The sequence below is a fragment of the Scyliorhinus torazame genome, chromosome 3 (genome assembly GCF_047496885.1).
Source record: "Scyliorhinus torazame isolate Kashiwa2021f chromosome 3, sScyTor2.1, whole genome shotgun sequence".
Classification (NCBI taxonomy): domain Eukaryota; kingdom Metazoa; phylum Chordata; class Chondrichthyes; order Carcharhiniformes; family Scyliorhinidae; genus Scyliorhinus; species Scyliorhinus torazame.
Window position 1 is genome coordinate 315,124,726 of NC_092709.1, and position 12,717 is coordinate 315,137,442.

Here is a 12,717-nt window from a genome sequence, read left to right on the forward strand (position 1 = left end):
GTATAGCTTTAAGTATGTTTAATTTAATGTTTCAGTGCCTGGAAGGGTAAAATCTATAGGGTGCGATCTAACGGAAAAGTTTTGAAGTGTCATTTGTGACGGATTTTGCTGGAGGTTTTTCCTCGGTTCTGTTGGCAAGTTCCCCACGGACATGTAATCACAATTAGTCACATTTTTAGGCCCTGGGGAGTTTCGCTCTGGTCAAGCCCACGCTTAGGAAGCGATTGTACGGCCACGCTGTGCACAAAAAGCAGCGCGCGGCGGTGCAGCGTGGCCGATAGAAGCCGGGAGACCCTGCTCCCGGGATCAACCCGGCTCACAACGCCTTACGAGTTCTGACGTGATCTCTCGAGATGTTCCATAGGTACATAGAAGATAGGAGCAGGAGGAGGCCTTTTGGCCCTTCGAGCCTGCTCCGCCATTTATCACGATCATGGCTGATCATCCAACTCAATAGCCTAATCCTGCTTTCTCCCCATAGCCTTTGATCCCATTCGCCCCAAGTGCTATATCCAGCCGCATCGAATATATTCAAAGTTTTCAATTCAAAGTTTCAAAGTTTGCGATGCAAATCCCGCCCATTGTGGGCAGGATACCTTGTTAGCAAATCTGCATATTAAAGCGAGACAGCTAGCCTTCCATAGTGCATTGGGGGCATCCGGGTGGGGGGGGGGGGGTCTGCTTTGGAGGCTCCAGAGATTGGGACACCATTTAGAAATAGTGTCCTGATCTCTCGCTGCACTGAGGAATTCCGGCGAGCAGAGCGTCTCAGTGCACAAAACGGGGCTATGTGTGACCTTGGCCGCGCGTTCCCTGCTGAGGCCCCCTATCTAACGTGAGTGCCATTTTATAACATTGTGTTTCTGGACATGAAACATGAGGCTAAACCGGCTCGCTATGGGACTTTGTTCCCATTTAGTTAAATCCCACTTTATTTTCATCACTGGGGAATTGAACTCACTGGCCAGACCTGCTCTTCAGAGGTTAGGCCACCACTTTGAAAGGGTGTCACCATCTCTAAAGGAATTTATGGATCGCCCCCCCCCCACACATAGGTACTGTCCCACACCCCCCCAAGTGATGACAACCCGCTATGGGGTGGCTGAGACTGACCCCTTCATACCCGCCCTGCGTCCCGTACCTTCCATACACCCCACCGCCCCCCCCCACCCTCCTTTCATGAGCACGGTCCCCCTCAGGCCCTGACGCATGACAGTGCCAGCCTGGCACCGCCATCCTGGCAGAGCTCCTGCCGGCTTTGCAGTGCAACCCGGACACTATGGCAGTGCCAAGGTGCCAGCCTGATAGTGCCAAGGTGCATGTGTTCCAGGGGCAGGGCCAGAGGGCCACCCTGCCCTATCCTTGACCACCCCGGGGGCCCTTCGATGGCCTGAGAGACCCCCCTGGGTGTCGTTCCGCCTGGTCCACGTTTTTGTGGACCAGTACTGAACGTCACCAGCTGGGATTCCCCAGGAGAGGCCGGTAGATGCCGGGAGCCCGGGTGGTCCCGGGTAATCACGCCTAAATGGGCTTAAAACCTACGTAGGTGTGCATGGCTTGCATGGCCCATTGTGGACTGTACACAGGATACGGAATAATCTAGGCTGAAATTCCCTTCCCAGTGCTGTACTGAGGAAGGGCCTTCCTCCAGAAGAGAAGTTAAACTGAAGCCCCATATGCCCACTTAGAGCTGGATGTAATCGATCCCATGACGTTCTTTCAAATAGAAGAGCAGGAGAGTTCTCCCTAATCTGTATATTTATCCCTCAACCTGAAATCATCAAAAGTGGAGATCCAGCACTGCTGCAGCATGTCCATGAACTTTTGGGTCTGCTGGAAGGAAAGATTTGTGCTTCAAGCCGTGTAAAAAAACAAAAGGGATCTCCTTGTTAAGCATTCGCTCATGTTGCTCTGACCGGATTGCAAACGCTGGAGAAAGTTGACACGATTTTCTCACTTTGGCAGTCAGAGGTGAAGTGCTGCAAACAGCGCAGACCCACAGAATCCTTACAGTGCAGAAGGAGACCGTTTGGCTCATCAAGTCTGTGCTGACCCACTGCAAGAGCTCCCTAACATAGGCCCACACCCCCGCCCTATCCCTATAACCCCATTTTCAAAGTAACTTTATTGTTAATGTAAGCCTACTTGTGACAGGAATAAAGATCATTATAACCTTTTGGACACTAAAGGGCAATTCAGTATGGCCAATCCACCTAACCTGTACACACCATTGGACTGTGGGAGGAAACCGGAGCACCCAGGGGAAACCCATGCAGACACGGGGAGAATGTACAAACTCCACATAGTCACCTGAGGTCGGAATCTAATCCGGGTCCCTGGCACTGTGGGGCAGCAGTGCCACCCTACCACTCTACATTGTCTTTATAGACCTCATCAAGGACGTTAATCTTGTCACCAGAGAGTCTTTAGACTGATGTGGGAAATAGGCTGCCCGCCTGGATTCTGGGTGTAATTTCCTCTTTCCATGAGAACACGCACAGTTTTGTCAATTACAATGTAGCAATGTCATAGGCTTTCAAGATCAGCAACTGGATAAAAAAGGGGCCAATTCTCTTTGGCATATTTTTCTCCATGGTGACTCAAATGAGGTGTCTACCTACATGCCCGAACTGATGCCAAACTGTTCAACTTGGCAAGACTGCACACCAAGACCGAAGTGTGTAAAGTCCTTGTCTGTGTGTTGCTCTTTCCTGATAATGCTACATTTGCATCCCATACTGAGGTTCACTTGCAACATCTTGTAGATCAGTTCCCTTGGGCCTGCCAGGAGTTTGGACTGACAATCAGCATCAAGACGACCAAAGTTATGGGCCAAGATGTGCAGACCTCACTTTCCATCAACATTGACACCCTCACTCTGGAGTTCGTCTGCAGCCTCATGTACTTTGGATCAGCAACAGCCAGCAGCCTGCCCTGTGGACCTGAAATCAGCACCAGGATTGCCACGGCTGCAGCTATCATGTCAAAGTTGAGAAATCGAATGGGGACCAATAGCAAGCTAACCGAAAATACAAAATGGTTGCATACCAGGCTTGTGCTCTGAGCAGCCAATAGGTCGTCCAAGTCTGTGACACAAAGATGCCTGCGAGCGAGACCTCCAGTTGACTGGGATTAGGGATAATGCATGGGAAGTCCTGGCTGCTGATCGGAGTGCCTGGAGACAAGCAGTCAGGAAGGGCATGGAAAAAGCAGAGATTAAAGGAAAAGACCAGGTTGATGGAAGGAAGCAACAACAGTCGACCTTGGGCCAATACTGTTCAGCTGTGGATGGCACTGCCACTCACAAATCAGCCTCTACAGTCACAAGAGATGGTGTTCAATCCAGAAGTGACATACACCCGGGGCACAGTCCATCGTCTGCTGAGACAGACAGATGCCATCACCGTGTAAAACTAGTCTCAATATTGGTGACCATGAAAATCTCATTGATTGTGGTAAAAACCCATCACTAATGCCCTTTTGGGAAGGAGATCTGCCGCCCTTACCTGGTCTGGCCCACATGCGGGTCCAGACCCACAGCAATGTGGTTGACTCTTAAATTCCCAGTGAAGTGGTTGAGCAAGCCACTCAGTTCAAGGGCAATCAGGGCTAATAGGCAACGTACGTTGATCTTACCTGTGACACCCACATCCCATGAAGAAAAATTAAACACTGATGCAATGTGTGATCCACAAGTGCGGCAGCAGAAATGATGCAAGTTTGATTTTGAAGCTTTTCCCTGGATGAGTTGCTGGGCAGATTGAAGAGCCTCATTTACCCCTTGACATTGCCGTTGGCACTATTTGTGATCTTCCACACTGTCAGTGACATATACCTAGTTAACCCTTGGCCCTTAACACGGCAACAGTGACCACACTTCAAATGGTCAACCACTTTGGAATGTCTTGAAGCCATGAAAGGCCCCAAATAAAGGCGCTTTGACAAGCGAGCAAGCCGATAATGTCGGGTTCATTTGCTTTTAAAGGGCTTGACCATTCCAACACAAAGTAGAGTGAGGCAGGAGAATTTGCTGACGAAGCTCTGGAGTAGCTGGCGGAGGAGCAGCAGCAAGATAAGATTCAACTTCTCTTCAGCGTGGGGGAATACTCCCAGCCAAGCCAAAGTTCAGTGAGGAATGCAGCAGGAGACTCCCACATCCAGAGGCTGGGACTTCACGTGAATAAAGAAATGAACGCCGCAACTGATCCGACTATTAATGTCCCCCGTGTTTACTCCTCACCCATGGCAAGTCCACTTCTTCACTTTCACAGCATTGAATCATACCAATACATCCAGAAAAAAACAGCACCAGTACACCTCTCTCCTCAATATTTTCAAGCAGTAGCATAGCTACAGAAATAACAAAGTTAGATCAATAAAGTAGCAGAAGGTCAGTTACAGTGCAAGTATGAGGAGGAGCAACCAGAGGATGATAGAATGAGAAATGGGATCCAGAACTAAGATAGATACCAATCACAGCCTACACTTGGGGGAGACATGCTCTGTGGTAAAAGCAGTGCTTAGTCATAACCTTGACTGCATTCCATGGGGAGATAATGAAAGAGTTATTCCTGGACACCCTTCACCTGATTTATGCAGTAATGCGCTTTTGCTTATAGAATTTGGCAGGCATACCCAGAGTTTGTTTCAAAGTTCAGAGAGTGTCCGCTGCCTTGGTCAATCCTGTTCTGAGATTGGAATGAAGGCTTGGTGACAGGAATTGGCAACTTTCTGCAACGGGCTCTCTTGATGAATAATATAGGCGGAGGAGGCATATTTCCTCAGCCACAGCTAGCTAGGTCCACCTGGGTCTGCAGCCACCGGTAAGGGTGGGTGCAGCAAGACTGCCTCAGGTGTAAATGCATCTTTCTCTCATGCCTGCTCAGATCCCCTCCTCACCTTCCCACATCGTCAGCAAGTGATGAGGTAGAACCAATAGAGAACGCTAAGGAAATATGTTGCAAAGCAGCTCATCCAACATTGTGCAGTAATAAAAGTGAAGTTGTCAAGCTAATTATAAAGCTCTTCCTTTAAACTGCTCTGACCAACATGGACAAAGATTGTTGCTCGTTTCTCTACTCTGCCACCTTTGGGTGGGATGTTATGGTCCTTCCAGCCAGCAGGATATTCCGGTCCCACCAAAGTCTTTTTTTGTTTTTATAAATGCAGAGTACCCAATTCATTTTTTCCAATTAAGGGACAATTTAGCGTGGCCAATCCACCTACCCTGCACAACTTTGGGTTGTGGGGGCGAAACATACGCAAATGCGGGGAGAATGTGCAAACTCCACACGGACAGTGACCCAGAGCTGGGATCGAACTTGGGACCTCGGCGCCGTGAGACTGCAGTGCTAACCACTGCACCACCGTGCTGCCCCCGGTCCCCCCAAAGTCAACTTCAGATTTAGAATTTACAAGTGATCTGCCACAGATTGCCAATTGCGGAAGAGAGTTCCAAACTTCTACCAGCCTTTGTGTAGAAACGTTTCTGATCTTCACTCCCGAAAAGTCTATTTCTCATTCTTAAACTAGTTCACCGAGCACAAGACCAGCAGAAATAGTTCCTCTCTATCTGTTCCTCTCAATACTTTGGAAACTTTGATCAAAGCACCCCTTAACCGTCTAAATTCCACGGAATACAAGTCTGTTTTGTTTAATTTCCCCTCACAATTGAACCCTTTGATGTAGCATTTTAATTCCACTGCCCCACTGGGATTTTATGGCAGCGGGGGAGATTGGTGCCAAGTATCCTGGCCTCTTTTTCAGACTCCCTGTACCCTTTGGAGAATGCCCCAAAAAGGCGAACAGCTCCCATGCTCCTCAGCTGCCCCTCCCCACCCCCCTTTGAACTGTCACCCCCTGACCCTCACACCCCTCGCCCCGTTCTGCCAGCTTTGCACCGTCAAGACCCTGGACTCACCTCACAGTCCGGCTCCATCGCTGAACGCCTTAATTGGAAACCTGCTGCAATCTCAACAATGGCCAACCCCTCTGGTGGGGTTGCTGGGATCAGAGGGCAGCTGGATGTTCGATTGGTCAGCAGTGCTCAGAAACTGCACTGTCTCTTGGAAGAGGGCGGAAGACTGCCTCAAGCTAGTTAACGGATTGACACCCGGCAGCGGGGCAATTCGCCAGTCAAGCAGAGGTGCGCTTACACCCATCGTTACTCCACCTCCAGAATAAAATTCAGCCTGTGTTATTTTGGTAAATCCCTCCAAGGCAAAAATATCCTTCCTAAGATGTGGTGCCCTGAAGTGCGCACATACTCCTGCTGAGGTCTCCGAACCAGGGTTTCGTACTGTTGAAGCATGTCTCCTACCACCTTGTACTCTAGTCCTTCAGATACAAGGCCAGCATTTCATTAGTCTTTTTGATTGTTTTCTGTACCTGTTCATCTCAACTACATTCCCACCATTCTGAGTTTATCCTGAAAGAAGTTTATCCTGGTTTCCTTATTGGATTTATTAGTGCCTAACTTAATATTTAAATTTACAGTCCGATATATGGCATGGTTTCGGTGAAGGTTATAGGAATCAAAGCTTACCTGAGTTATCAACTGTCTCTGTAATGTTCCGCGGTGGGCTCTGGGCGTGGCTCTGTGTGCTGCTTATCTGTTCGTCGGGACTGTCAATGTTTTCCCCTCGAATAGTTGTCAGGTCCTGCATGCTGAAGCTCCGTAGCCTTTCTGACAAAGCTCCCTGTCCCTGCGGCACAGCAAAGCATGTTTACTTTATCACAGAGCGTGTGACCATTATACAGGGATCATTACCAGAAAATAAAGTGTCCCTCAGCATATATAAATTTCCACAAAGTTCTGTTTGCCAGTGAGGGAGCGGTTTTGGCCTAGTGACTGCCCCCATTTAAATCTCAAATTTAAACCTGGTGCTGCAGCACCAAGATAGTGTGGGAGGCAAACCAATTAATTACTTCCTGCCTGCCAGCCTCTACCCATTTGTGGGCAATGTATCAGGGCAGAGTGTACACTGGAAATGGGCAGGGACCACGTACATCTCTGTTGATGACAGAAATCATGAAGAGCACAGAAGCTGAAATTTTGAGTGCCATTTTAGGAGGTTCTCAGCTACTTTCACTAGGAAATTTTAGATGACCTTCTGCTTCTACAATACTGCAACCTAGTCCATTTCAAAGTGCTGGTAAAGGTTGTGAAAGGTTCTTAACTCTTAAAGACCCTCTGGCAGCATACTTATTCAAGGGCGTCCTGTATTTCATTTTACTGTGACTTGATGAGGGGGAGGTAGACGTCCAACCTGATGCTGGCAATCTTTGATCAAAGTCATTGATGCATCAGAACACCTTGGGGCTCTGGTTGACGCCCTGTTGCCTGCTGTTGCAGAATATTGTGACCACCATGCACCATCAACCTCCACCTTTAAGGGGTTGTTAGGCTAATTTTCTCAGCAGCCTGTCTCCATCTGCTTAAGGGGTAGGGGGAGAACGCTGAAGTGTGACATTGAGATACTGGATCAACCATGGTCACGGTGAGTAGTGGAGCAGGCTCAAAGGGTCGAATGGCCTACTCCTTCTATTTTCTATGTTTTCTGATATCACTGCGGGAAATGGGGACTGCAACGCATCATGGTGCACCACCAAATCAATGAAACGTTAGGACAATTTTGCAGTGAAATGAATGGTCACAATGAACACATCAGAGCTCAATATACTGTGCAAATTTGTTTGTACTAATGGCTTTCTGTATCAGTTGAATGTCTGTGTCAACAGTGCTCTCTTCTCTGAGTCAGAGGATCATTAAGTTCCGCTGCAGGATTAGAGTGCACAATCTGGACTGCTGCAGTACGGAAGGAGCACTTCTGGAGGTGACGTTTTTTCGATAAGATATTTTCAGCCGTTTTGTCAGCTGCTTGAAAGGAGTCATTAACAGGTTTTACAAAATGGGGATGTTAAACTACTTAATACAAAACAGCAGACAAAATGACGTAATGCAGAAACATTCTCTGTTCACCCAGTAATATCGCAGAGTTAACACCGAGACTTATCCTTTAATGTTTAATGATACATCCTTCATCTAGAGGAGTTACTCGAAAGGTGGTGGAAACAGAGTTTTTGAATATTTTTAAGGCAGAGATAGACAGGTTCTTGATAAGCAAAGGGATAAAAGATTATTGGGGGTAGGCAGGAATGTGGAGCTGAGGTTACAATCAGATCAGCCATGATCCCATTGAATGGTGCAGCAGGCTCGAAGGGCCGAGTGGCCTACCCACGCTCCTAACTCATATCTTTGTTCATATGTTCATATTCTGGTCATTATGTATAGCAACATAATAGATATTTCTTTTGAAGGGACAAATTAGGTTTCCACACATAGGAAGCACGTGAACACATTGGAGAGAGAATAAATGGAAGGTTTGTTGACTTTAAAATATTTATCAGGAATGAAAACATTTGCGTGGCCATGGGTAAGGAGCAGGGGAGAAGAATCAACTAAGCATGGGTATCATTGGCCGATGGTCTCCCCCTGCACTGTAAGATTTTATACTCTCGCAACCAAGGCAGTTCTTCCCCTATTAATGACAAAATCCGAATTTTAGCCCAGAACAAAAAAATCAGTGCAGCTCCTTTAAACATTTCTTTTAGATTGCATGGGCTCACCAAGCAGTGTGTGGAATGGGAGATAGCGTCAGCACATTGCGGAAGTGAATAGCATCTTAAACGGCAATGCTGGGTCAACATACTGCGCATCAGGTCCAAAATTAACCTGACTTTCTCTATCAGATACTGACAGACTTGCTGCGCAATTGGAGTGCCTTCTTTAATAATAACCGCTTATTGTCATAAGTAGGCTTCAATGAAGTTACTGTGAAAAGCCCCTAGTCGTCACATTCCGGCGCCTGTTCAGGGAATTGAACCCACGTTGCTGGCATTGTTCTGCATTACAAGCCAACTATTTAGTCCAATGTACTAAACCAGCCCCATATGTTCCTACTTTTAGGATTTCAAGCATCATTTATTATGCTGTACAAGTTTGCTTTTGCTCTTATTTATGTGTTTGTTGTTTATATAAATGCTTTGGTTTCTGCTTTGTGCCAAAATTGGTGACTTACTTGTGACTCAGAAGGTGCCTTCTGAGATACATTCAGGGCATCTGAAGTCTCTGTGTGCGTTACTGTAACTCAAACAACTAGCACTCTTTACAAAACAAAATAGCTGTGTGCAACAATCCAAACCACACATGCAGCCTGGTCAGTACCCTTCAAGCAATCACTTTAATCAAGCTCTGTATGGGACTGCCCAGTTTAAAGCACTCTACATCAACATTCAGCATGCTAGGAAGCCTCAGCATACGTTCGGCACAGGTTTTAGGAAACACAGGTGCTATTAAACACAAATTGCTCATGCTGCAGGGTTCTGCAATTTCTAGGCAATTTAACAGCATCAACCTTTCCCCAAGCAATCATAAAGGTAGTGAACATTTCCTCATTTTCGGCTCGATCATTTAGTAGAATATTGCTGCGGGAGATCAAGAAGATCCATGGTATTTTGGAGTTCATCATGAAAGGTCACTGACCTGTAATGTTAACTCTGGCCCATCTTTTCTCAACGATGGTTAGTCTCTCCAGAAATGGCCGGTAATTCTAAGTCCTGTCCCCGAACACGGTGGAATTTTGAGTTGGGCCAGGGTTTGTGCATCTGCATTTTTGCACAGGCAGCTGGCCATTTAAATCACCAGTTGCCTCCACTAAAGTGAGAGTTTGGTATATAAGAATGCAAAACCCAAAGTATGCAGATTAGACGGGGTAAGAAATCTAAATTTGTTGGATTCACTTGGATGGCCAGCATAGCCCTTTCTAGAGGTAAGCATATGCATATGGTTTCAGGACACCTTTGTGAGTGATAAGGCACCCATTGGGATTATTAAAAGTAAGCACGATTGTGGAAAAAAAAAAGGAATAATTTCATTGGAACTTTGTCAAAGAATTATCAAACTGTCAAAGCATATAAGATGAGTTGACATGGAGGGGGTATGGGAAAGGGTGATGGGTGGGGGCATGGATTGGCATGTTGTCACAATGTTGGCATCAGGACTATGAAGGGCCCTGGGGATGTGGGGAGTATGAGGGGCCATGGGGTAGTGCACAGAGAGGCCTGTGTTAACATAGGGGCATGGGGGCTTAATGGTGGCATAGGTTGGCATGGATATGGCCTGAGAATTATGTGGGGGGTATTGAGGGCTGGAGGGCTGTTTTTTGTTTTAGTCTTTTTAATAATAACTTAAACAAAGAGTTGCAGCACAGAGGTAGACCATCTGCACAGCCCGCCACTGCACTCATTCTGGAGGTGGTGGGCCCAAAGTTCCAATCCAGCCCATCACCCCTGCAACAAAATGCCAATTGCAGGCAGCCATTTTAAAAGATTCAGCAGGAATTCTTCTGCCTCTGCACACCTGACCACGGAGTGAAAATCTGGACCTGTGGTTTTCTCTGCACAGATGTTGCCTACCTGTTGAGTATTTCCAGCGTTTATGTGCATTTTAAAGGGTCAATATATACAAATGTTTTTCTGCACCCTTTGAGAATTTTAGTTGCACTTGGAATTAAAGCTCTTCATCACATCAAAGTAATAAAGTGCATCCGGGCAATGGGAACACTGGCTGTTAAATTCCCCTGCTTAGCTCATGACAATGGTGATCAACTGACACCCAGTTAATGTCAAAAGTCTTTCAAGATACTGGATGTCGATTCGTTCAACAACACATCAGTGTGACTTAGTCCCGAGAGCCCAAATGAGGGTTTTGTCCACCTTTGAATTAACGACAAGAGACACAAGGCAAAAATGCAAGGAACCTTTATCAAAGTGAGTTCTTTCGTGCAGAGTTAGAAGCTGTACAATCTGGATTACCTTCCCCTCGGCTATCTCCATATATAGGATTAGGTTGAGAAGGTGTTATACCTAATGCAGAAATCTGGTGAAAGCTGACACAGGTCTTTATACGGAATCAGAGTCAGAGGAACTTACAGCACAGGAGGAGGCCATTCAGCCGCCTCCCCCCCCATACCTCTTGTTGGCTATTTGTAAAAGCAGTCGTGCTTCGACCCATATTCTTGCTTTTTAATCTGTAACCCTGTATGTCGTTCATGCTCAAAACCTGCCCAACTCCCCTTTATTATTATTTATGGGAATCAGCTTCCGCCACCTTTTCAAGTTCAAAATTAACCTGACTTTTTCTATCAGATGCTGACAACCCTGCTGTGCAATTGGAGTGCCTTCTGTTCCAGGTCCCGACAACTCTGAGCAAAATAAAAATTCACCTCACCAACCCTCTAGACCACTTTGGCCATCATTTTAACCTCACATCATCTTGAAAACCTCTTAAATGTTGCAGTTTCAAGGCGAACAGTCCTATCCTTTCCAACATAGTCTAGCTAACATCTAATGTTGGAAAAATGTTGGAATCAATTATTAAGGAAGTAATAGCAGCACATTTGGAAAATCATAATCTCATCAAGCAGAGTCAGCATGGCATCATGAAAGGGTCTGACTAATTTATTCGAGTTTTTCGAGGAAGTCTCAGCCAGAGTAGATAGAGGGGAACCAGCAGATGTGTTGTATTTGGACTTCCAGAAGACTTTCGACAAGGTACCTCGCAGAAGGTTAAGTCATAAGATAAGAGCCCAAAGTGTCGGAGGCAGTACATAGGAACAGAGGAATTAGGAGCAGAAATAGGCAATTCAGCCCTTCGAGCCCGCTCCACCATTCAATCAGATCATGGCTGATCTCTTCCTGGTCTCAGATCCACCTCCCTACCTGTTCCCCATATCCCTTTAACCCATTTTTAAAATCAGAAATATATCTGTCTCCGTCTTGAAACTCTTTAATTACTCCAATTCCACTGCACTCTGGGGCAGCGAGTTCCACAAGTTCCCCACCCTCGGCGAGAAGTAGTTCCTCCTCATCTCAGTTCCAAATCTACCGCCTCTCAACCTTTATCCATGATCTCTTGTTCTAGATTGCCCCACAAGGGGGTATATTGGCATGGATAGAGAATTGGCTAATGGGCAGTGTTATAACCTGCCTGATTACCATTGGCTGGGGACTAATGTCAATCCCACAATCCTGTGGGAGTATGAGCTTCCCCAATGAGGGGGGCGGAGAAATCATTAGCAGACTCCCTGCATAAATAAAGCTGGCCAGTTTGGAACCAACAGGGAAGGAGTGAGCAGCAAGGGAAGTTGCTGCTGCTGCTGTTGTATATATATGTTATTGTAAATAAATGTTATTTCTTTGTATTCTTAAAACTCGTGCTGGATTCTTCGTGGCCCTCACAAAACTGGCGACGAGGGTTAAAGTGAATAGCTGTCTACACTGCTGAAGTCACCTCCCTGGATTTTTGGTGGATACAGGTTGGAAGTTGTTTTCGATTACACCATGCCTCTGTACGGACGTTTGGATGTTTTTGATGCTGCGCTGGAAAGCTGGAACCAGTACGTACAATAGATGCGTTACTATTTCTGGGCAAACAATATCACTGAAAACGAGCGCCAGGTGGTCATATTGCTCACCGCCTGCGGCCCGCATACGTTTGGGGTGATTAGGAGCCTTACGTACCCAGCTGCGCTGGACACCAAAACGTTTGATGAACTTGTGAACTTAGTGGGTCAACATTTTAACCCAACCCCGTCCACGATAGTCCAGCGTTACCGGTTTAATACCGCTGAGAGGACCCCAGGAGAATCCCTTGCC

The 12,717-nt window shown here is 46.6% G+C and overlaps 1 protein-coding gene across 3 annotated transcripts in view; it reads right to left on the bottom strand.

Annotated features, from left to right (window-relative positions):
- The window catches only part of LOC140409247 (receptor expression-enhancing protein 1-like), a 142,167-nt gene that overhangs the window by 31,435 nt on the left and 98,015 nt on the right, over nucleotides 1-12,717 (bottom strand). For all 3 annotated transcript variants that reach the window (XM_072497577.1, XM_072497575.1, XM_072497578.1), the window contains one exon: nucleotides 6,545-6,704. In XM_072497577.1, the coding sequence (XP_072353678.1) occupies nucleotides 6,545-6,704 (160 nt within the window). The remainder of the gene's footprint in view (nucleotides 1-6,544; nucleotides 6,705-12,717) is intronic.